The sequence below is a fragment of the Numenius arquata genome, chromosome 2, assembly GCF_964106895.1.
Source record: "Numenius arquata chromosome 2, bNumArq3.hap1.1, whole genome shotgun sequence".
NCBI lineage: Eukaryota > Metazoa > Chordata > Aves > Charadriiformes > Scolopacidae > Numenius > Numenius arquata.
Window position 1 is genome coordinate 92,166,335 of NC_133577.1, and position 27,048 is coordinate 92,193,382.

General features: G+C 39.4%; 1 protein-coding gene across 1 annotated transcript in view; it reads right to left on the minus strand.

The window, feature by feature from the left end:
* Positions 1-27,048, minus strand: part of TRHDE (thyrotropin releasing hormone degrading enzyme) — a 215,325-nt gene that overhangs the window by 34,655 nt on the left and 153,622 nt on the right. Inside the window, exons 10-12 of the mRNA XM_074168551.1 lie at positions 19,859-19,947; positions 10,850-10,983; positions 10,701-10,756 (exon numbers count right to left, since the gene is read on the minus strand). Coding sequence (XP_074024652.1) covers positions 10,701-10,756; positions 10,850-10,983; positions 19,859-19,947 — 279 coding nt within the window. The remainder of the gene's footprint in view (positions 1-10,700; positions 10,757-10,849; positions 10,984-19,858; positions 19,948-27,048) is intronic.

Genomic DNA, 27,048 nt, shown 5'->3' on the forward strand with positions numbered 1-27,048 from the left:
CGGGACTCTCCCAACCAGGGTTCTGAACAGGTTAAAGTCTGCCCACCGGAAGTCCAAGATGGAGGTTTTGTTAATCCCCTTCCTTACCTCACTATGAATGGAAAACTTAACCATTTCATGATCACTAAGCCCAAGACTGTCTCCGACCTCCACGTCCCCAACTAGCCCTTCTTTATTTGTGAACAGTAGGTCTAGCAAGGCACCTCCCCTGGTAGGCTCACCTACCATTTGTGTCAGGAAGTTATCCTCCATACACTCGAGGAACCTCCTAGCCTGCCTGCTCTCTGCTGTGTTATATTTCCAGCAGATGTCTGGTAAGTTGAAGTCCCCAACTAGAACAAGGGCTGGCGTTTGCGAGACTGCAGCCAGCCGCTTATAGAATACCTCATCAGCCTGCTCATCCTGGTTGGGTGGTCTATAGCAGACTCCCAGCACAAAATCACCTTTGTTAGCCTTCCCTTTCACCCTTACCCATAAACACTCCACTTCTTCATCACTGGAGTCTATCTCTATAGAGTCAAACAACTCCCTAATGTACAGAGCCACACACCCCCCCCTCCTTCCTTGCCTATTCCTTCTGAAGAGCTTATAGCCACTTATTGCAGCATTCCAGTCATGACCATCGTCCCACCACGTTTCCGTGATGGCAACTATGTCGTAGTTGTCCTGCCGCACCATGGCTTCCAGCTCATCCTGTTTGTTGCCCATGCTACAAGATTAGCATCATTTGTTGCCCATGCTACAAGATTAAAATAATCTTACTGCTGAAAATTAAGACTTTGCAGTAAGTTAGGTATGTCATGTTTTTCATCGTCATGAAACCCTGATTTTTGAGAAGTATGTCATTCACACACTTAAATTAACTAAAGAAATTTGAATGTATTTCTGGGGCTAATAGAGGTCAATTTAAGATGACTCAATTATTAAAAGTGTTATTTATTTCCTTTCTTGATGATTTTGTTAGGAAGGGTAGAACGAAACAGCCCTTCTATTCCTTAAGTTGTCAACAACTTATCTATGAGAGCATGTTTGAGCAAATTCAAAATTGAGTTTGTTTATTATTATGCACAACACTTTCATATCTCTCTTTTTTCCTGTTCTAATGTTTATGATTTGCATATCAGTCAGCCAAGTGAAATATGCATTTAAAAGCTAGAAACTTCATATGGAAAGCACAGAAGCCCGATCTTGAAAATAGACATACAATCTGAATTTTGTTTGCCAGAATATCTACAGAATTGGATATTATTTCTGTAAAAGCAATTCCCCATAAACATATTTATAATAAAAGACTCCCTGAAATTCTCATAAACCCTCACCCTATTCTCTTATCTCCATTTTACAGAGAGAAAACAGACACAAACAATTTAAGTGATTTTTACTAAGATCACCTCAGAAGTCAGAAACAGCATCCCAGGTTTCCCTAGTACCTGTGCAGTGCCCTAGTCATAACATGGTCCTTCCTATTTATTGCTTGATTTCTGGGTAGAGGAAAACACACTTCTAGCCAAATAGGAAGGAGGTAAATTAACACAACGTTGATTCCCAAGACTTCTCTTAAATTTTATCAAGGAAAGGGACCTTAGTCTATAGTTTAAAAAACTGCTTTATAAAGTCACCTAATGAAGATTAAAAAGCTTGAAAGTATAATCTGCACTTAACCTGAATTCAAAAGTTCACCCTGGCTGTACATTCTACCAGGCAGATAGAGCATACACTGACAAAGACCAGACCTCCTCTAGACAACAATCCTGGCCAACAGCAACCAGATAAGCCCAAAGAACAGGATTACGTCTGAGAAACAATAGTGCAGTCAGGTCAAAACAACAGGCAAAGCAGTCAGTAGCCTAAGGTGGAAGACTATTCTGTTATACTGATTAGCCACCAGCATTGTCCTTTCAAGCTAGAAAAGTTGATTCTTGCCTTTTATTAATACATCCTTTGTTGATATTGGGAAAGGACAGGATGTTCAGAGAGCACCTCTAGCCTCTCAGGGTGGCTCGTTTCTGCTACCTTGACCAAGGGTCTTTTTCTCTTCATAACAGTCCTGCCAGACCCTCAGGAAAAAAAAGTAATGGGGTTCTGGGATAAGGGTAAGGAAGGGAAAAAGCTGCTTATTGTGAGAGGACGGGTGAGGGAGGTGGGGAAAAGGGCTGACGAGGCAGCTGCAGGGAAGAAAATGGGATCTGCAGATGAGAGGACAGCACAGGGGACAAGTGTATGCTAGGAAGGAGAAGACAGGGACCCCACAGAATGGCATAGGTTGTGAGGCTGGAGGAAGACTTCCCCCTGCCCCACGAGTGCACAGATTCCTGAAGCCGTATTTGCACCTCTCAGCCCCCTTTCCAATACTCAAAGATGCTAAGAAGCCTTCAACAATCTCCATGCTCCTCTCCTCCTCTTGTTTAGCCTCAAACTCCAAGTTAAGCATTTCCTTGAAGTGTAATTCAGACCAGACTGCTCCTCTCCCCTGTCATTACACAGCAGTCCCTGGCATCTGCACTGCAACATGGATACATCCATACCAAGCTGACTTCAGAGATCAGCTTGAGCTATAACGGACCAAAACCACCCGGGGGGTGGGAAGACAATGGGCTAACAACCATTAGCTAAAAATCACAGAATGGTAGAGGTTGGAAGGGACCTTCGGAGATCACCTAGTCCAGCCCTCCTGCCAAAGCAGGTTCCCCTAGAGCAAGCTGGACAGGAACACAAAATAATTCTTTCACTCCCTTCAAACCAGAGTCATGTTTTCCTGACAGTTTATTCTGGGTTCAGCTAAGAATAGAGTTAATGTGGTTCACAGGATAAAACAATTACTGCTATAATAACTCAGAAGTACCAGAAATAATTGAAGCATAGGCAATTTGTGGGGATGTGGATTAACCACATCACCCACTTCTACAGCATAGACGTATACTAGACCAAGACTTACTCCTTGCACTAAACACACCACCAGACCTACAGTTTCTCTTTTGTACATGCTTAAGAGTCCTCTCCAACATCTTCCCTGGCTCTAAGCAGCTTTCTCTATTGTCCAGGATGCTCTCACAGCACCAGCACTTCCCTGGAATGTGCTGTACAATTTGTTTTACTGCTCTTAGCTGTGCAACAGGATCAGATGCACATATGATACATGACATGAAAGTAGAATTGGCTGTTAGTGTGCTTACTCTCAAGAATTGCTTTGATTCTTCTTGTACAAACATATGCAAACATTAGCTGAAATGTGTATCTCCACACAAAGCAGATATCAAGGCTGTGATATGTCACAGAACATATGGACTGACACACAGCATATGGAATGAATGATGGCTACCTTAAAAACTTTGTAGCTTTCTATTTTCTCTAAAAAGGCGCAGCTGCTCTGGCCCATTGAGAGACTATGTCAAAGGAAATCCAAAAACTTTTGCAGGAAGCCATATCTAAATCAATTGCTGGTGAACCATCACCCAAGTTTGCCTGACAGGGAAAGAGAGCTACTATGGCATCTGCTGAAATAATTTAGATGAGGCCTCATTTATTAAAATAGTAAATCTATACCACTATTAATCAAGCGTGATACAAACTATGGATCTAATACTCGCTCCCTTAGCTGGTACTCAGAGGTGCTAATTAAGGGAGCTGCTTAACATATCTGTTGTTTGCCTCTGTGTTGAACTATCAGCAAATGCGATCAGGAGTAATAATGAAGGCTGGAGTTGAACAGCAGTTTATTCATTTAAATGGACCCTATATGATTGTTTATGAATACCCAAGCAAAACAAGGTCAACAACCCTGGATGTGGTTGTTGAAATTCTGAAACATTTTGAAGTACATTAATTAGCCTAGATGAGAACTTCTACCTTTGTTATCTACTTATTATCCAATCCTAGAATTTTAAATGGGCACCTAAATGCCTTGACTTTTCCTGACATTATACTTAACAGGACTTTAAGTAATACAAACAAGTGTAACATGGAACCAATTAGCCCAGATATGTTGGAAGACTTCAAATGCTACAATAAATGAAATCTTTATCTCTGGAGAAGGAAAACAACAATGACGATCACTTCAACTTCAGAGTTTAGTTTTATTATGCCCATATTTCCACCAGAAACTTCAAGAAAACATTCTTCCAAATTAGCAGTAATAATTCTGGACTTTATATGGAAGCTTATATACTAGAGACTTAGTTACAAGACAACTCTCAGTTTACAGAAATATGATCAGCTAATCATTATGGGGGGTGGTGCTGCCTCAGGTAGCTGAATGGATAAGATGGTTTTGCTGGGGTGGCAACACTCCATATGCAGGAATAAACTTAAGGAATAAGGAGAGGGATGGCTTTAATTTTTTGGCTTTCTTAGAATTTTTTAAGAAAAAAATAGAGCAAGTGGTTTTAAAGACATGATTTTCCAGGTTCCAAAGGCTATACTTGGTTAACTGAGACTTACTTTTTAAATTAATTTCTCTTCTCAAGTTGGTGAGAAAGTGATCTGGGGTGAGAATTAGCTTACTTTGGTGTTTTACTTCTGTAATCAACCTTGGAGTCAAATGCACCAGCTGTTAAAGATGAATTTGTGTCAAGGGAGAGAATCTGAATTTATATATCAAAAGGTAGGTTGGCACTGCCTTTTCCCTTACCCTCAGACTTTGGTTTTCTAGAGTCAGCAGAATTCACAGCTTGAAAAGAAGGAAGCCAAGAAGAACCGATTAACAGCAGGAAAACAACCATCATAACTCATCATATATCTGCACCAGGTTCCTGGTTTTGGCCTGGTGAATGAAATTCTGAGAGAGAGGAACTCTCATGAAGAGCATCTGCAGCAGGGAAGCTGCTTAGCTCACAGATAATTCTGAAGGTGTATTTTTTTGTCGCTGCCCGTTTCTGACACAACTCCGTATATTTGTGAGGTCTACAGGGGCAGGCTTTTCTGGTCTAAAAATACCACTTAATCTGAAGACGTCACAGCTCACTCTCCCCCTAATCTGTAAAAGGAAATGGACAGCACTCCAACATGGCCATCCATCCCTGGAGCAGAAGAACAATTATTTAACAACACTGCTTCATGCTTTCTCATGAATCCAGTTAAGAAAAAGTTTCCGATAAACATGAAAGAAATGCTGCTAAGAAATATGAAAAAGTACTGTCAAGTTTTATCTTTTCCCTTTGATAATGTGTAACCAATGAGTGGAATCTTGACATGCACTGAGCTGTCACTAGGCCTCAGACCCACACAAAAAGGAACCGCCAGGAAAATCTGAGTATCGGAGGAACTCCACCACTATCTCTTCAACAGCAGAACAGAAGACAAGATATTAATCGATAGCAAGACAGATCGTCACCATCAAAAAATTGGTTTTCTGAGAAACTGGTGTGCAAACCAAGCAGCTGATACCTTAACATGTTGAGCTGGCTATGGTGCAGACAAGATCAGAGAGGTCTCAGATACACATTAGGTTTCAAGAGACAAAACTGATGGATTCTTCCAGAACTGGAAAGGACAATAACTATTTCAGACAACAGTCAAATGGGTATCCATGGGCACATCTGGTCCAACGCTGATTAACACTGAATACAAACCAAACCTATTTCTTTGACGTAATATTGGATTAAGTCAAGGAGTTTAATGAGGGGAGGTGAATATGAAGATTTAGAGAACCGCAAGGAAGAACTAGGGGTGACACAACACTCCTGACATTAGGAGGGTAATTTATCTTTCCCTGTGTGGTTAAGGGGCTTTGAGAGGTTAGCTGCATGTTTCTCTCCATTAACTCTCAGTTTCCTGCAAGGTGACAAGCTCAGGCCTACCTTTGGGATGCCTAAAGTGGGAAGCATCCCACCTCACATGCTCACTGACTGACCCCTTATTCTAAGGAAAGAGAAAGACAGGAGAAGCTGACAACATTATTCATACTCTCAGGAAACAGTAGGATCTTTGCTATTTCCTGTGACACTACTTATTGGAGCTATCTCAACTCCCCTCTGCTCAGTTCAAGATTAGAAGAGAACCACAGTTGTATTTGTCTCCTCCCAGCTTTCTCAGTCAACACATCCCATTTACTACAATCAACATGTTTTCAAATTGTACTGAAATTTCATACAAAACATCCCCAAAAGATAAAGGATCTTTAAGAAGAAGGAAAGAGAGAGTGCCAAGGCACTATCCTTGCTTAAGAATTTTGGGCATGTATTTCCATAAGCTATGTTACTGCCAAGGCTACAGCTCTCCAGATCCTGAGGGTGTGTGGATGCACTACAGCTGAGAACAGAATTATGCTTAAAAATCTGAAAAACAAACAGGCTTGAGAGAATTCAAACACAGAGGGCAAGCTGTAGCTTTCTTTTATTGTTATTATTCAATTCAACTCCGCTTGATTAATTTTATGGAACCAAAATACACCAAGAAGGAAGAAGGAGGAATACATTTCCATATAAAATGGGCAGAACTTTATGAAATTAAAGTTATAGAACTTAAAATATTCCTTGGAGGTATCCATTTATGTTTATGTCATGGTTTTGGCTGGATTGGCCAATCAGAATGACAGATGGTCCCTCCCCTCCCCTTCAAAGAGAGGAGAGGAAGAGATAAAGAGATTTATGAGTTTAGGAAAAAACTAAACTACTTTAATGAAAATATTAATAAATAATGAAATAATAAATAATAATAAGAAAAATTTTAAAAAGTATACAGTATATACAAAACCCTATCAAGCTCCCAGGATGACGATCATGTCACCAGCAGGCACAGGGAAAAGTCCCAGACTGGACTCAGCCACAGACAGGAGCTGGATCCAGATATGGAGTCAGGAACGCACGGATCAGGATCAAAGGCAGACAAACAGACAGGGTCCTCCTCGAATATCAGCTATTGAGGAAAGAGACTTGACCCTTTGATCCCTCAACTTTTATAATGAGCATGATGCAGATGGGAAGGAATACCCTGTTGGTCAGTTTTGGGTCACCTGTCCTGTCCGCTCCTCCCTACATGTGTGACCCCTCTACATTTTTCCACTTCCGACTCTCCAATGGGGCAAATAACAAATTTACCTGACCTTAGTTGTTATAGCAATAAGTATAAGCAAGAGCCTCTCTGCATACCATTCCTTTGTCTTATCAGGTCTTATCGCTGTGAGAGTGAACAGTTTCTGAACAATATGCTGTTAATTTCAGAGTTTAGTTAGTTAGAAGAGGCTCAGCTAAAAAGTAAAATTACAAAACAGAAAAATGGTTCTGTTTTACCTCAAACCAGGACAGTTTATTTTTGAGAAATCATTATGCTGGACAGTAAAAGGATAATAAACATTTTGGAGCAATGAAACCAAAAAAATGTTTTTTAAAAAAATAAATAAATGTGGTGCTCCAAAATAATTTATGAGAAATTTTTTCATCTTTCTCCAGATAGAAATATTATTAAATTTTACTAAAGGTAAGACCTGTCCTTGTTCCACAAACAAAATCAATTAGCAGTAAAACTACACAGAAATATTATAGTAGAACATACCATATTAGGACAGTGGAAAAATTGAGTCAAACCCTTCTGGTGTGGAATGGACATTGTCGGTACCAAGTTCAACAACACAGTAGGGAGTACTTCAGAATTTTTTATGAAGGACAGGGTATTTTGAAGAAATACAATCTCTTCAGTACAGTAAAAAGAACTGTTTATGTTAGAAATTCTTTTAAAAAGGACCAGCATGAATTTAAGAAGTTATATTTTCATTTTTGAATTATTTTCTCACTGAAAATAATACCCAGGGATTAAAATAAAAGTATATATTCCACAGTTTTCCTCTCTCAAAACGTGTATGTTTATAGATCTAGACGAGAAGATAACACATCAGTGCAACGAGGGACCACAATTGAGGACTGAATTACCCTTAAAAACAGCCAGCCGTCTCAGAAGTCAAATCTAAACTACCAATTACTACCTCTATGCCTGGTCAAATAAGGTTACTCACCTTTTTTCATGTCACAGTCAGAGACAATCGTATGCATTTAATCTCCCCATCACATAACATTCTATGAGGAGGAAGAAACACACGCTGTGCATTGGAGACAAGACTGAATCACCCCTGCATCCACGAGGCAGGTAACATCCAAACTGTGGTACTACTCCAAAAGAATGCAGAGCAACTCTGAGCTGCACCTTGCAACCAAGAGGGAGAAAGCTAAGCTGCATTTAGGCTGATGGTGGCCTTCTGAACACTGACTTCTGGAGGAAGGGTCTGTGTGATTTTGATAGCCCTTGGAGCTTGTTTTAGGAACACTGCTGTGTCATGTCAGAGCACCCACCAGAATCAGGGTAGCTGCGCCACCCTGCAGCATCAGCATGAGATTCTCCATTGCTTGTCCAAGAAAGAGCTTTTCCATCTGCTTTCAGACTCTCAGAAGGTCGGGCACTCTGCCATCAAGGCCTGCCCCAACACACTCCTCTCCTAACAGCCTCTTAATGCCCCTTTAGTCCTACTCATGATAAAACAACAGACAAAAAAATACCAAACAGTACAAAAAATACCAAACTCTTTTAAAAAGGTACCATACAGTCAGCTAGTCAATTAGACCGACTTCAGCATCACTATAATTATTTGAGTTTTTATTTTTAATAGGAAAGATGATAGATTAATAAAGTAAAAGAAGATCAACAAAAAGCATACCCTACATGGCAAGTTTAGTCAGGGCCACATATCTTATTGCTACTCTTCAAATGCAGAGCATAAACCTACTGTTTGCAAACATGCAGATCTTTCCTCCACCCAGACTGGCTTATAAGGTGCATACTCAAGGTAACACACTTACTGACAGGATTCTGTGCAGAGATTTAAAAGAAACAGGAATATAGCTACATATCCCTCTTAGAAGAATATTTCTTCATAGTTTCTACATATGCACATGTATACACTGTAAATATTTAGCTCAACTACTTTTTTTCCACTATGCATGAGTAAGAAACGCAGCAGCAGTCTGCTGCAGCTCATTGTTAACAAAAGAAGGTCAAGTTTTTACAATGTGAGATCTTGTGCTCACGTTGTAATAGTGTGCTCTGGCATAGTTACCTCCAAAAAAGCAGCAGGATGCAGTATCACCACAAAACTCCTTTGGAAAGCAAGTGGAGAATGTGCTACTCATCTAATCTCTGGATGGCTTTTAGGTAGACAAAACTTGGCCAGACGGTGTAGGTTGGGCTTGTAATCAAGACCTTGCCTTAATGCTTCATGAACAGGACATCCTAGAGCACTGACTCAATACTGACTTAAAAGAAAAACACTCACCTACAAGAATCGGCTTAAGAAACAGCTTTTTCCTGTGTCTAGATTTTTAGGGAAGTCTAGCCATATCTGACTGCATTCAGTATGCGGAAAAAGAAAAAAACATTGCATCGATCCTGTGTAACTGCACACTACTTCTCTGAGGTACCAAAACCAAATAAAACTGGAACAGACTGTTACATTACTGAATATTTAGTAGTTCTTCTAATAGTCTTGATGTTTCAGAATACTCTGCAGTATTTTACTAGCCAGGAATACACAAATCACGGTCCACTGAAGTCTGAAGTGATGACCTATTTCTAGACCTTTACTGTTGCCAAAGGAAAGATGCCAGAAGGCAAGAATGAAGGGCAGTGCAAAATGCAAATGGATACTCCTTCTCTCCCCATGATGCCTCCTTCCCTACCACATCTCTGGACTGTTAAGTAAGGGCTAATCACTAGTTTATGTCATATATTCTGCCTAGCACTGGCAGCAGGAACAGAGTGGTAGGGCTCACAACTGTGTTTTACTGCAGTGATGCTGGAACATCACCGAGCCATAATTTCTGTGTGACACCGTGCCTGAATCTCAAACATCTCTGGTGACCGTTTGTACTGAAATGTACTTTAGTACTGCCGAATCTTGCAAGCCCCTGCTCAAATATGGCTATAAATACACTAGCAAACAGAAAAGTCAGTAATATCAGGAATTCTTTCCACACTGCATTTGACATCACAGTGTTTTACTGATGCAATGTTCCCAGGTACCTCAAGAATCAAAAAGTTGGAAATGTTCCACTACTTTCCTCTCATTTTACACTTTGACTACCAACACATTGGATGTCCAGATTTCAAAATGGGGACAATTCCACTGCTTCAATTTGTAAAGAAGGAATTACCCAACCAGCACTATATGTGTTAGTTATTAACTCTGTGGCATCCTGTGTGAAAAACATCATGCAGAAATAGAGTCTGTTCTAGCACATTACAAGAAAAAAAAAATATTGGAAAAATGATACAACAGTACAAGTCAGGGCAAAAAAAAATCCTGAAGCTTGAAGGTGCCTTCCATCAGAAATTAAATGCAGCACAAGGGTCAGTTATCCAAAAAAAAGGAAAGGCGGGACATTAGGGAGAAACAGAAGAAAAAAACTTCATTCATTAGAGAAAGAGGAAAGAGATTATTAATCTCCACAGTGTTAAATTGAACTTGCTGCAAAATTGATCAGATCTCTCCAGACTCGGAAATACCCTACAGCAATTATTGATCAAGAGCAGTGAATGTGCTACAGACCATGTTTATGTGCCACAAAAAAAAAAAAAAAGAAAAAAAAAAGAAAAGAGAAAATAACTAAAGTGTATTTAAAACATATTTAACTTCACAACAGACTCAAATGCTGAGTTAACGATTGCATGAGTTATTGCAGCTATGTGTATGAGGATAGATTATCCTCAGGAAAACATACCTGGCGAGATTGAATGCATCATCGATCAAGCCTGCTCGATTACTGACAGAGATAACCTGTGAGGGGCAAGCAGAAAAATGGAACCTTTTAGGGTGATGAAACAGTGAAGGTTCACCTATCAAAGCAGATTTTAGTGATGAGGAGCTTACCTCATGGTTCCTTGTTAGCTGATTAATTAGCAGCCTCCAATTCCTAATATCATAATTAACTCTAAAGTAGCCAGTCTGGTTGATGTTCCCCAGCAACCAACTTGCCTCTTCCAAAGCAGGAATTCTGTGGTGTTCTGGAAACAAAGAACAAGATGGGAAGGGGACTTGGTTTTAAATTTAAAAGTTCTAAAGACATATCTGTTAAATTATCTCCTGCTTTAAATATCCACAAAGGCAGTAAAATTAATTCAAAGACTAACAAAAACATTGTGTTGGATTAACGATTTCCTTTATTTGTTCTGATGTAGAGAGACACCAGCTGACATTCCTGCAGGGACCTTTTATCCACACAGAACTCCAAGGGTGTTTTTTTTTCTGGCAAACAGTACTTATACAAGAGGCGCTCCTTTTAAGTCTGGTACCCTGATTCTGGCCATGCTAAAATCGCTGTCTACAACCGTAACTCCAATAATTCAATGGATGTTCTATAGAGAGAAGACTAAATTCTTAAATTTAGTGATTAAAAAAAAATAAAAAATTCAAGTGTTTCTGCAAATAGTCGATGAAGCTTTTATATTGGATTTTAAATTGAGGTATTTTCAGTTGTACAGCTTCTAGCTACTAACCACTGAGAGGCTACTCTTTAGAGCTAGACCAATCAACCTTATATCAACTAACCTGTTCTCCCTCTTTTTCCTCTTTTTAAGTAATCATTCTGGGGCTGAAAGTCTAAATTTATTCCAGTATTTGTACAGTCAGACAGTCCACAGCTACTTGCAGGACTAGAGATTTCAACAAAAAACCACCCTGAACTCACAACACACAATTCTTTGACTGTGGAAAGAATCATCATGGAATGAAGCCTCAGGCTTCAACATCTCTTGAAGAATCCTTGAATCTAGTAAATTATTCTGACAAAACTGATCATGAACCAGAACTCACTAAATATTCAGCAACATTTTTTCTACTATAATAAGATTAGTTTGTACACTGTTGAAAAAAGGAATTTTTCAACAACAGCAACAGCATTCTCATACATTTTTAAAAATAAAAAAGAAATGCACAGAATTTGTTTTAAACATAATTATATCAGGGAATTGTTTGGTGTGCTTGAATTCCATGAAAGTAATGAATGGGAAAATAAGTTACCAATATGGCCTTAACAATTCACACATACTATCTAGTACCGAGACTTACTAAAGAAATTTGTTTCAGTCTTTCTTATAAAAAAGTAATTTCTGAGGAAATAATAGATCACTAGGACTACAGATGAAAGTTACGCTTTTCCCTTGACTAAATATCTCTAGCAAACATATAAATAACTATCATTTTAAGGTGCAAAAAATACAAAGAGCAGCAAGAAGACCACAATCCTAAAACCACCTAATTATATGTTTAACTTTAAATTCAAGAAGCTGCATTATGCACAGGAATTCAGATAAAAAGCTGCAGGATTAAAAAAGAAAGTCCTCTTCTCACCTAGGTAGTTCTGACATCATTAGATTCTCTTAAAAATACACTTCTTAGAAATATTAAGCCCAGAATAACTCAGTAGTTGCCCATTCAATTATTATTGCTCTTTTAGGGTTTGTCTAACTGACTCGCACCAGTTTAACTATTCTGTATAAACAATTGCGAAAAAAAAGTTGCAGACTCTTGGTTTTAGTTAAAATATTGATGACATCCATTTATTTATCTGTGATAAAGCGCCAAGTAGACACATCCTCTAGGAGCCAATGTATCCTGCAGAAATGGGACTAAGTGAGAAACCAGAATGAAGCCCTACAATTCTGTGGGTTTCCCAGATGTTCATACTGTCAAAGCACTTAAGCTGCTTTTGCCACACAACCTGATTTGGAGTAAGGTTTTAAGACCGGCTGTCCTTCCTTCCACAGGGGTCTGTTAAATGCTGGGCTACATAGCTCAGTCCTAAGCAAACTCTTGTAGACTGCTATACTGAAGTTGCTCCTCTGTTTAAGTCTATTTTTCACTGGAGCTGAAGTCAGAATCACCCAGTTGCTCCAGCCTACTCACGGAAGAGTTCAATCCTCGTTCCTGTTCAAATCACTGAATCTTATACAAAGAAAAATATCACTGGAGAAATACTGTAAAAGATCATAATAATTTACAGCATAGCGATAAAGGCACTTTCTTAGAACAGATTTGGATCAAATATCGGCTGCAAAACCAGGAGAGAAGGAATTTGAATCCGGATCTACCCCATCCTATTTAGTTCACCCAGTGTGGTGCTGTGAATACAGCCTGTCACACCTAAACCTCAGCTATGTTCCTTATCAACCTAGCGGGTTTCGTAAGAGCAACAGCAAAAATACCCACTTCTCCATCTAGGAGAGACTGACAGTGGAAACAATGATTTTTAGAAATTCCCTAGGTCTTCAGGGCTGTGCTGCTGTGTGGGGTCAAGAGCAGACTATTCACATCTGGTACCACGTTAACCCAGTACTGCTTTCTGCCTATGCTTTTCTGTTGTAAACTAACCTTTAAATGCCACCATTGCTGAAAGGAGTTAATTGCAACTGGCTAATCCCTGCACCCCTATGACAACTAAAAATGTATCAAATAGGCTATGAGCACACATTAATCAATATCTGGTAAAATAAATACATTAAATGGAAATTTTCAAAATCAGATGTAACAAAAAAAGTACATACATTTTTTCTTGTTTGAGTATTTTTATTAAATTTTGATCTCTGAAGTGAGGAAATCACTTCTGCTTTAATAGAGTACTGAATGATACTTGCCAGTCAAATACGACAAGTTCAAAATAACCTATTTCACAAGTAACAGCTGTGCAACACCTCCAACACATATTGCTTTAATGGAGAACAGTATCTTTTCAAAGCTTGATGTCATTATTGCTGTTTTGGTCAGTTTAAATCCAACCATAACCCCTTGCTATTATTTTTCGATAAGACCACTCATGTGCTGACCTTTTCCTGAAATATAGGACAGGAATCTTTCATGCCTTTCCAGCTCATATAAGCAGGTGGTTATTTTAAGGGACTGCCTGATGCATGTGTCTCATATAGTTCTATATAATTTACTGGAAATTGATGTTTGAGTCTGTCGATTCCCATGCCTTTCTATAAAAGAAATTCTTTCTTTTGGTGATTACAGCACTGAAAATTTCTATACACCTGGGCAATTTCTCCACTTACCACAAACACATTTATTAGTTTCCTGTTAGAAGTATTATAGTTAGGGAAAAGGTAGTCATTCAGTGTTAAACCCTATATTAAACCATTCCTGACTTTCTAAAGAACGACAAAGATTTCATTTGGGAAGAAATCTATCTTTGATGGTTTTAGTTCACCTCTTAAAATTCAATCTAAAATATATATACATTTGTACTTGACATTAAAGATATATTTTTTTTTTAAATCTTCTTCCATTAGAATGTGTTTTTCCATGTCATGTTTTGTCTGGATACCTCAGAAAATAACACTGCTCTGAAACTTCCAGTCTTGCCACATACATATAGGAGACACTTAGGAGGAAATGGTTAAATTTTATTACATTTGTTTTGAAGTAAGAAAATCAGTTAGGGTCTGCTTCTCATCTTCTCTGCTCTGGAAGTGTGAGACAGTCCTCCAGCTGGTGCTAACTGCACATGGCTTGAAGTTCTCAGCTCTCCCAGCTCTCGAGCAATTTCAACGCCACCAAAACCAGCAGGAATGATGGAAGCCTGCTCCTCCGCACGGCAACAGGAGCACCTTGTGAGGCAGGTCTGGGAGAAGGGCACCCCTCTGCAAGACGCTACCCCAATGCTGACAAGAGCGTGGGCTAAACAAACTTCGACTACTGTTTCAAGCTCAAGTTCAGACTCACAGCTGTTATTTTACCTCTTTGTTTTATACAACTCCTAGCATACCAGGAAATTGGTTTGTGCTGGTGGAATCCCTGCTGCGAGAACCGACTCCATTTTCCTGCAAAAATAACTGCACAAGAGTAGCAGAATTTCATGCCAACAACAGGAAGTTAAATTTTTCTGACCAAGAAAATGTTCCATGAGGAATTTCATCACAATCACAATATTTTGTGAAAAGATACTGGCTGTAACTAAATTCTGAAAGAACTTTTCATACAGGGACAAGGCAAACCAGAAGAAAAAGATCTTTCCATCTCAATTGCCATGTTGCCATAGCTCCACGTTGAAAAAAAAATGTTTTTCGTATAGTGAACAACACAATAAATGGAGAACATCTGTAAATATGATCATGTTCTGTCTCACGTACTCTTTCCTCAGACTACCCTTCCATCCATTAACTTCCCTATGTGACAGAACTGCTAAATGTCTAAGGTAATATACAATGTAAGCAGCAGTTTTCTGTTAAGAACTTTGCTCGGCTGTTGGTATAAGAGGAGTGATTCCACCTCACTGTCAAAATCGTGCCAGAATTGCAGGTCTTGTATCCATGGCCCTCACCATGGCCGGCTAAAGTTGTAAAGCAGGACCTACATATTTATTTTACTTCACAGTGCTTCCCTTCCTCCCACTTTTGAAAGATATAAGGTGGAGTCTGGAAGCAACACAGCTCAAGCTCAGCAGCTGAGTCTCAGAAAGGAAAAGAAAGGGTTCTTTTCCTAATGCTGCACTAATGCTCTATTCCCCAGTGGACAGACGACAGCTCAGAAGCAGTCATCTTCTACAAAACTTCGTGGAGGAGAATCAGACTGTCAAGGGGCTTAGAATTAAAGTAGAGATTATCTAGTAGGAGGAGGCATAATATAGTAAACTGGGACTTGCTGTTTGGAAAGCAATTGCCCTGTTGAATTTTCTTGCACCCATCTCATGGTAACTCCGTGGAGATACTAAGAGGAGTCTGAATGAGAGTCACTATATCAGAGGCAGGGAAGTCCACCAGGGGAATATTTCCCTGGGACATAACAGATCAGTCAAAGTACAGGAGGTGAGGATAGAAAGGGCAGGGAGGCAGACTGTAAAGCTGCTTCAGTCAGTTCAGCAGCACTTGGTGAGTCACATGGAGATGTTTCATACCCAGAGTCTGAGCACCAGAGCAGTCACACCCAGGGAACAGCAAGTAGGCCTTTGTCCAAAGCCTTGCTCACCTGTTTGAAATGGATGCTAGCTAAACCTCCTCAATTGAGGTTAAGGTCACTTTTGCTGGATTTGAAGAAAAGCATCTGTGCCTCCACACTCAGTACTCCTTCGGCAGCAACCACCAACACCTTCTCACAAGCCCTTCTAAACAGTCATCTTGTGGGGACAGGCTGAGTTCAAAGCTGGTCCCTGACTTTTCATCCACTACTGATTTTGGGCTGATCCCAAAACACAGTGGACATTACGTTCATACATCATTACAGCAACCACAAAAGAGGCAACTTATCTACAAGAAACGGAAGCAAGCCCTGGATCTATGACAGAGCAGAAGTGTGTAACAGCAGTGATTTCTACTGTGCTGGTGAAATCCATCATTCAGCAGACCTGCAAGACTGTAGCACAAAGAGCACTGCAGCCATCTTAGTGCGATGTCTCTGATCTGAGCATGGATAGGAAGGCTAATCATGAAATGTCTCCGTTCTTTGTAACTAGGGTATTAATAGCTGTCACTCGCCTGAAGCAGAACAGCATCATCCATGGCTATGGGGAGTGAACAGGGAAAAAAGTTGTGGTGACGTATCTGTGTAGCACTCTGAGAGCAAAAGAGATGGCTCCATTTCTCATGCCAGACAAACTGAGCCAGTAAAGGGGTCATCTGATCGCTGGTATATGAACTGATAAGTAGAAAAACGGTTACGTAAATGCTACGGCTCACTGGGTAAGAAGACAGACTGGCAGAAGCACTTGCAAAATTAAAACCTTCCAAAACTATGACTACATACTTTCTACAAACAAGTGTGAAGAGCAACATTGAATATGAAACATCTTGGACATTATGCACTTTGTCAGGCAAGTTGCCAAGGCCTGGCACTGTCCTTTCTACAGGATTTGTTGCAAAGGACAACGAATTACATCTCAAAAAGATGCTGCATAGTTGTAACTTTCAGTTACACCTTGGTGTTGTGAAGAATGGACAGAACGAGCAATTATCTGAACTAATCCTGCTCAGCATATTGAACAATTAGAGGTCTGCATGCCTCACTATCTCTAGTATGTAACCAGTGACAGCCAGCATGAGTAGAGAGCAGCAACCCAAGCATCCTACATTCAGTGGCTCTCACAAGACTGGACAGCAGCCTCTTATCCCTTGCTCATGAAAATGCCAATTGACATCCTACAATACCTTGATGAGGTCACACACACGGTAGCAGAGATGATGCAAAAATCAGTAATTCTCTCTCATCTCCTTCTGGAGGTACATGAAGCTATCAGCAAATAACCATCCCTGGTGAACTCTAGTGTGTGTACTCCCCTCTTAAATTGTTATCTAAACTACCAAAAAAAAAAGGAGTATTTCTTGATGGCAATATATGTAGCTATTTCAAAACTGCCGTGGTTTCATTTCTCTTAGATAACACACAGACAAGGTTAATTTTATTGAAAAATTTAAGTGATATGCCAAGATATCACAATGGTAGTCATTAACTTGGACCCTCTTCATTATTGTAAGCTGAAATGAGGTATGTGATCAGTATTATATGATGGACAACCAACAGCTGTTCATCATCTCCTATCCACTCTTCAGGTTACACCGGGAGCTTCTTTAGCAGACCATTTAGTCAACAAGAGGGAAATGCCCGCTCCTTCCTAAAGAGGGCATGGAAACCATCCTCATGAACAGCATTTCCTCCAAGTTTGATTTGAGTCAACTCTCCATTACACTCACTTGAAGAACAACGTGACCACTCCCAATCTTCTAAATATCCTCTGGAGTAGTTTATTTCACCTCCAGCTTGCAGCACTGTTCCCAGCAGTGTTGCTGAGACAACACTGACACTGCATCCTCTGCACAACAGAAAGTCTTCAGGATTCTTCCCGTCCACAAGAATCAATCCTGGAAATCAGCCTTCCCAGTCTCAGAACCCCTCCCAGATCATCATGGAACAAACGTATCAGCTGCAGAAAATCTCCAGGAGCATCACAAAACCATCTATACCAATCCCAATACATAAGAGCACATACAATGAATCATACATTGATTGCATCCAGGGATGTTCGTACTGACTTTTTTATGTTGAAGAATTCTCCAGCTGAGCTAGACAACAATAAGTAGAAGTAAGAGGACATCCTTGCTGTACTCATAAGTTTACAGTCTCATTTTCAATGAGATACAGCAAGTGAATGAGTGAGTGAGAAAGTAATGAGGAAGGACAAGGATAATGACAATAGATCACAGTGGCATTGATTTGCTACACAGGAAACTGATGACTCAGAAAGGTTCCTCTTTAATTTCTATATAGCAGCCACCCCAAAATCATTGCTCACACTGGACATCATTAATTTGTTGATTTCTTGAAGGCATTCCGATAGGAGCAGTAGATCTTAAAAGAGTGGGTAGTGGTTTTATGGACTTGTTCCTCCACAGCACTCTGCAAGTAAAAGGCAATGAGGACGCAACTGTGCAGATAATAGTGATATACTGAACTTTCAAGGCAGGAGTGAAGGGAAGGAGGCATGCATGTACAACCTAATGAGATGAGATGAGATGATCAACTCTCTCTGAAGTCAGTGGAAATCTTTCTATTAACTTCAATGAGAGTTCAATCAAGCCCTAAAGGACAAAAGTAGAGCAGGTCATTAAGGCAGATTGTGAAAGTGCAAACAGGTTTTGAAGTATTCCAGAGGTGTTAATATTAAAAACTACGGCCAAGGCAATATATTTCCCTGCAAAGTGAGGCAGCATCTGTATGCTCTGACTAGAATATGTTTGCCAGGTTTGCCCTGGTCTCCAGCACATTTCTAGATCATTGTATCATGGGAGCAGAGTAAAATATGTTACATTCTGATAGGCTGCAAATGATCAGGGCAAAGAAACACATACCTTTTACCACTAGAAAGTTGGGATACTCAGATTTCCACTGATCTTACGCCATTCATTTCTAGTCCTGCCGGCTGATAAGCTCTATTTGACTATTATCTTTTAGTGACTTATAAAAGAGGAAAAAAAAAAGGAAAAAACACAGGCTCACACAGGTTTGACTCCTTCCTCTCTCCAGTTAAATTTCTATCAGAGGGAAATCTCTACGCCCTTCTCATTTTACAAGAAGGGGTCAGTTCTCCCTCTACAGCCCATGTGTCGAGGGGATGCATGGATCCTTCTTTTCCCTTCCATATAATAATTCTATTCAAGTTTCCACACTTCTTTCCTCACTCTCTTCAATTCCAGTGAGCTGCTAAGAAAATAGAGAAATATTTCATGAAATTTTATGGTGGGATTCCTTTTTTACGTGATAAAACCCCACTGGTATCTAGACCTAGCTGTCCTCAGGACAATAACTATTATGATCATGTAGGAACTGAGGAGGGAGAAAATAAGTAGCAAGCAAAATAATGCACTTTTGAGGTCCAGCATCTGGTTATCTAATAGAGAGAAGAAATACTTTGATAGATCAATAAGGAAACTTTTTAATGACAGTAAACATTTCTTAGCCCTGGTTCAGACTATGGATTGGAATTAAAAATGACAGAATTCTAAATACTTTGCATTTACTAAGTCATACTCATCAGATGCTTTACTATAAAAATATTACATTTAACTTTCACCAATCAATAAAGCTAATTGCATTCATCAATGATTTTATATGTGTTGCTAAATATAAAATACTTAGCACTTAGGTACACATTTCTATGTAAAAGCTTTCCATTATACTGTCTAGCTTTTGCAATAATTATAAATCTTGCTTGTTGCTCATCCTTCATTCCTCCTCCCTCCCTTCCCAACTCTCCTTTTTTTGTAATTCATTTCAAGTAGCTAAAACTGGGTGCAGAGCAACTAAACAGTTATCTAGGATCAATTCCAAAGAAACAGTTGAGGAAAACACAAGTATGCTTTATGAGATTCCACTGGGAGGAAAGTTTATTTTTACCTGATTTGTTAGACACCCATATAATTGCCTCTGATGAGATGTGGCTCGTATTTCCTACTGCAATTGTTAATGGAATCTGCCACAAGTAGCTGCAAGACAAAGGAGGGGGAATCTAAGAACAAAAATACTGAACTGATTCTTCTCACAGCAATCAGGGATCATGTCAAAGAAATCAAAACACAATTTCAGTAGCAGTGTAAAGATGTGGATTCTAACAAGTTACTTGGATTTTGAAATGCATTTGCTATTAGCAATAAAACAATGAAAAAGTCATTCATCTTATGAAAAACTAAATTATATTTTACATTTTTCACACACTATCATCATGAGGACTTTTTTGTAAGGCTTTCCTAATTTAACCAAATGATTCACAAAAGAGGAAACAATGATTTCCAATACAAAGAAGAACACTTTTTTACATTTACTTAGAAAAAGACAACCTCCAGGTAAAACATGCTCTGATTTGTAAGGACTCCAAAGTTTAAAAATAACAGTCTTCTAGCAACTTCTTAAAAAACTATGATGGGCTTTCATAGCTGCTGGTTTATAAAAACATAACAAATGGGATGAATCTCCAGTTCTTTGCACCATTAATTATCACTTACGTGTATGCAAACTGGGCAAAACATGCTACATGTGGATTTGGAGATATGCTACTGTTGATCAGACCTCAACTTCCTTATAGGGTATCACAAACTGTTTCTCATTTGAAATAAATATTATAATTTACCTAAGACTTTTATAACATCTTTATCACAATAAACAAAAATTGACTATATGAAGTCAATCTTTTTGGGGAGAGATGGAAAGGAGGAATTCCTGCATGTCTTCATGACCTCCTCTATTCCTGAACTCTCCGAAGTATCATTTCACCAGCCCATGAAAGAACAGGCATTCCCTCACAGGCCTGCCTTCTCATTTTGTACACTGGTCGAGGTGGAGCACTCAGTAATGGTACAGGTGGTACCTTTGCCTAGGGAGCGTGTGTGCATTTAAGCGAGGCAGCTTGGTAAGAGAATGGGCCTCAACTCAGATATCGCTGTATGCTACACTTAGATGCCAATTAAGTATATCATTTTACATTAATTGCTTTAAAATGGTGCAAGGATGAGCGTGGGCAAGTTCTTGATGTCTACGTTAGCTTCTCTCCTACTAGTACACAGCACTGCAAAACTAGCCTATGGTACCATAAACATGAGGTTTGCTCCTTTCTGCTGACCCAGAAGCCTGCTCCACTGAACTACAAACACCAGCCAAATGTGCCACAACTGTGGGTTGTGCCTGGGAACACGCCTGCTGTCCGGCAGTGGAAACCACGGGGATCACGCACCACTGAATTCCCCCCGTGCCAATTCACTGAGAAATGGCAGACTACTGCAGTAATTTCTCTTCCCTGCTACTCTCAGATTCATCAATAAGACAAGGATTATTTGATTCTATTATTTCAAAGGCCAGATCCAGCAAATGCCTCCAGATATGAGTAACTCTGCACGCTTGAGTCCAGAGTTGGACTCTGGTCCCAGCCTGGTCCCATCACCATGGATTTGCCTGGGGATCTGGAGTGTGGGCTCAACTCAGCTGCTGCCCCCAGACCTTGCTTGGGGGCTGGGGGAGGGAGACATCCCTGCTCCACCAGCCCTGCTGCCGTGCTTGCTCCCCACCCCTTGGCGAAGAGCCCCCACGCATGCACGGGGGTTTGCAGCACTCAGAACAGAACCGCATGTGCCGGGAAACGTCCATACAGCAGTGATTCAGCAGAGAGGGGGAGATATTTGGAAAACCGTATGGCTAAAAGAGCTATGAATGACACTATAAAGAAAACATGGCATTTATTGCCATATGGGAGAAGAAAAAGGGTCCCATGTGATTTGGGGTGCTCTGAATGTTGGCATCATGAGACACTGGGAAAATTATTAGATCTACTCATGCAGTGAAGAGACCTGCTCCACGTTAGCATATGTGCTGACAGGCACTTTTCAGATAATTAAGATGTGGCATCTGAAAATGCTACTGCCTTTATCAGTCTGCCCAGACCTTGTGCTGGATGTTACCACCCTCCATAGCACAGCCAGCAGAAAATGATGCCCGCTGGTGCATTAGCTTCTCCAGTTCTCAGTTGGGTCTTCACACAAAGTTACCTTCATTGTCAGCTTAACTAATACTCCATGAACTAGAGTAATGAGGTGAAAACGTGTATTGTGTCCTACTGCTTCTGCTACAGCAGTAATAACTTCTGGGTTTGACAGGTGAGGGCAGCCAGGAGATGCTGTGAAGTGATGCATCGGAGAATATTCACTACTTTCTTAAATACCTTATAGCTTACTAGACACCCACCACTGTTTTAGAGTCTGTCCAAAAAACCTTCTAGGAAAGATACTATCTTTAAAAATACACTCAGTTCTAAATACTCAGTTCTCCAGAATGAAAAAGATGCTGGCAAACTCTGATCAAGAAAAATGAGGCAAAATTAAGCGCAAAGCTCAAACATTATTTGAAAGGACAGGAAGAACTGCATTTGCAAGGTATTTTTATGACTCTTGAGTTCCACTCCTACAGAAAAAGTTATACTGCAAAATAAAAGATACTGAGAGCTGCCTATGTAGCTTATTTAAACACATATATAAACATACAAATATAAATGTATGAACATATACATGGAAACTTGTTATTTTGAGAAGGAACTTCATAAAAAGGTATTCCATATGTTGCAATATCTATACAGAGGAGACTTTTATAGTACTTTATATTATTATTTCATGTTACCTCCAATTAACCTACTGAAATAAGTACAGATGTTTCTCTGAAAGGTGATCTAGTTATGAAACAGGAGTCATGTAAGCTACCCATCCTCAGAAAACACATGTGGATTTAGTTGGGAAGATTATTACTGGTAGATTTAACTTTTATCTCCCCAAGACGAAAGACCTACTGATGTTCTCAGCACTCTCCAGAATCTCCAAATCTCATCCTCTTGGTTATTGGTTTACCAGGTGAACCACAGATTTCCTTTTAATAGACCTCTCCAGAAACCCATTTTTCCTGCTTGTACTACTGCTTTTCTCCAGATGTTTATCTGCTTTCCCTTTACAGATCTCTTCATTCTCAGTGAAACTTCTGCTGCTGTTGCAGAAGCAGCTGTGGCTAACTTTTTTGTCTGTATGTGAAGAAGATGTATCTGGCTCACCTTTCAAGAATTTTCGTTAGGATGACTACTCCTACACAACATCTCTAAGTGATCTGTATGGACTGTGTTCTTCAGGTGTGACTATGAAGAAGCAAACATTTTTGTACTTTTCTATTGCTCTCTTACAGAGAAAAGAGAAAAACAGCCGACTTGCCTGTTTTCCTCCTACTTTGTCTGGGAGTAGTGCACATCTTTTATTTATTCTTTATACCTTGGGAGCACATATGCTCTCTGTATGTATTTGAGCAAGGAAAGGACCTCCCTGTTCCACCTGGCCATCTGCTGCCTACTGTGAAAAACCAGTTCCAGTGAAAACAAGAACCCACCACTGAGGGCCCAGTGACTAGGGCAGCAGTACTTGAAATAACCCATTTCGTCCTCCTACCCTCAAGAATATGTCTGCAGAAATCAGATGCCTGTTCAGGTAGCACACTCAGCCCCTGGGTGTAACAGAGCTAACAAACTGTGTGTCCAACGTGCCTGAGATGCTGCTGAGCTTCAGAGGGATCTGCACATTATGTCCCTCTGGATACAAACCTGAACACCTTAACAGGGAGCTAAAGGCAGACCACTTCCTTGTGGGGAAACTGAGGGCTATTTAGGAATTTAAGAAACCAACTCTGAGGATAAGGAGGAGAGACATCTAAAATTGGAAGAGACATGGTAAACACGAACTGTGATGTACATAACATTGTTCAGTCATAAATGTCTTAAAAAGATGTAGGAAGAGGGGGATCTTATTGAAGGGTAGCACAAATAAGCCTTTTACTGTTGATTTACATGTGAGAAACTGTTAATGTGAAATAGTTAAATTTACATTGCCTTGCAGAATTAAAAGGAATGTTTTCGTGCCCTTTTTTTTTTTTTTTTGGTAGCATCACATCAATGCATAATACTGAAGTGTGTTACCATCTCCAGTCAACTTAAAGAATAATCAGAGGGACTTGTTTGATAAAGTAATACAATGATGCTTCTGCCAAGCTACACACAATACTAGAAGTTAGCTAATTATGCTCTGATTGGATTATATAGGGTTTTTTTTTGTCTTGAGCATTACATAATGACTACATAGCCAGTATTAGTGTACTTTACCTCACTCAGAAAATGATCATATTTGTGATGAGTACTTTCTTATGTCTCGATTTCCAACAAGTAAGAACTGAGACCATGAAGTATTAAGCAAACATGATTCGTCACACTTCTATCTTGTAGTAACATTGGATTTTCAGTGGAACAATTAATTGCTTCTTTGTAAAGAACTATGCAACACCAAAAAAGGGCAGTAGATTATTTCCTCTGCTGACAAAATAAAGATCTCAGATCACTAAAAAGGTTCCTGGAGTTTCAGAATTTGCACACCTTTTGAGCTGCGTTTTCATATTAATGAACTTTTTTGCTGAGATGTAAACCCATACATTTTCAAGATTCATCCTCCCCGTAACTATAATGTGCCAAGTTTCCACCCACTGCCTCTAGTGAATACCACGTTCTTTCAGTGAAATTTCACCTTTCTGCCTGGACTCAAATCTCAACAAACAAGTTCAGCTACTCCTAGTCATTACTCACAGAACAATGAAGATATCTGCTCAATATTCAGAAGTTTATTATCCTTGGCTGCATTATAAAGAGTACACAAGTAATGTGATTGCTTCATGTAAAGTGACAGAACACCTGTACCTAAAATACCACAGCAGAACTTAGCTAACCTGCTTTTTGAAAGGGAGAGGATGTGAACAACGACATCCCTCTCTATATTCTTCTGGTTTTACATACTGTTGGGTTAAAGACTCCTAATCTATCCTGCTGTTCTTTATACAGAAGCTATACTTAATCCTTCTTTTGTCCACCTCCATATTTTTTCTATCTATTATACTCTTTTCTAGGTTAGAAAGACAGACCTGCCCTCCATGCTTTGAAGGCAGGTCTACCGCGGATTAAAAGTGTCATAATTCTTTTCCTTTCTACACTCTTATACTTCTATACGCTAATTTCCTACTAATCCCTATTCTATTTACTTGCTTGACTATTTATTTGCTTGCTCTATTTGCTTGCTTGACTGTCTCTGCACAGTGAGCTGATGTTTACAGAAAGATACCTACCATAACTTCAAAATATCTTTCCTGAGAGAGAATCATTTCTTCAGAATCCACCACTAAACAACGAAGTTAGAGCTGTGTTTCCCACATGTATCACCTTTGCATTTATCAACATTAAGCTTCATTGGTTATTTTATCACTATGTCAACCAGTATTATGGGATAATTCTGTAATCCTGGTAACTAACTTTTGGTTTTTGCTACACTCACAAACCTCCTATTACCAGAAAACTCTGTTACCTCACTCTTCCATGCCCTTTATCACATCATTGAATAGGAAAATCTTCAGCACAGGTTTCTCAAGAATTTAATGGGTTATCAACCTCCACTGAGAAATTCAACCAATTAATTTCTCACTTTTTGCTTATATCTCTTAAGTGAGATCTTCCCTTTTATCCCAGTACAGATTATCTTCTTTAGGAATTGTTAATGAGTAAGCTGGACCTCCAAAAATACATAAAGAACAGTTAAAATGACAAGAGGCTAGATACATCTAGATATAGAAGACATCTATTAATAGTCTTTGATTATATACCTAGCTAGAAAATAAAAGGAGGAGAACCATGACAAGGTAAAAGAACAGAACAATGAACCATCTTTAGAAAAATATATATTTTTTTAGTATACCTATCAACAGAAGAATAAGGTGCAAAATTAAAATGCTATGCACAAAAGCAAATTAACTGATCTGCCTATTAGCAGGATATAAGAAGCATAATTAATTTAAAGTGTAGTGGGAATCATGAATTTAAATCATAGAATGATTTATGTGGGAAGGGACCTTAGGAGATAGAACTCTCTGCTCGAATGTGCTAGTGGGACGGGAACACAGAGTTTCATTGCAGGTAGAACATGAGATCAGAGGAGGATACACAGGCTGTATGTTCAGCAGCATCACACCTCAGTCAAATGCGGTAAATGATTTGCTATCTGCTTTTTTTCCTAATCCTTCCCAGTGCAAAGCATCTACAGAATTACTATCAGAAAAGCTGGACACCAAAAGCACCATGTACCTTCAAACAGCTTACTAGGCTGAGAAATGAAGCTCTGAGTTGTCTAAATTATCCCTGGTTGGAAAAACAGAAATAATGTACTTTCCATCAGCTGGCACTGGTGAAATCTCAGCCACTACTCTGCTACGACTTAGTTTCTCTGGGCTAAATTCAGTTGTGCAAGTTGGTGTCAAATGAGATGCTGAGGAGTACTTGAGACATCTGTCAGGGGCTGAAAGATATGGCACAGCACCTTCGGAGGCTCCCGCTCATGCAGTGGCAGCAAAAGGTCAAGCTCTATACCTGCACCTCCAATGGCACCAGTCACATGTGGAAGAAACTAAACAAGCCTCTCCATCCACCTGATGTTGACAACAATACCTTCCACAATTCCCAAGGAAACTTTTTCATTTCTAACTGAAAATGGCAAATCTTCAAAACCAAGCTGCTCATAAGGAAGAGTAGACTTCAGCACAGATTTTCAACTATAATACTTAAAACAGGCACTGCTGAACCATTTTATAACTACTATTTAAATAAAAACTTCCAGTTTGCTGATGCAAAATGAATTTTGGCTTGAAATACAAGTTAATTGAAGGGAGAAGTTAAAATGATTGAAACTGAAATGTAAGGTACTGAAATTATGGAATTGAAATGAATGTTCTAAACCAATTTTCCCCAATTTTTTTGCTTTGATTTTTGTCCTAATTCAGTACAGGGAAATGTTTTGATATGTTGAAAATTTCTGTGGGATGGGAATCCATTTCTTGCTCATCTGTAACACTTACTAATCTTTGTAAAGTATTTTGAGAACATAGAGACTTCGTATCACTGAAAGATATGATTAAAGCTATTTAACACAGAGATAAAGCGAGGCATAAAAATAATTTAAGAGTAGAAAGGATAAAAAGAAAATCCA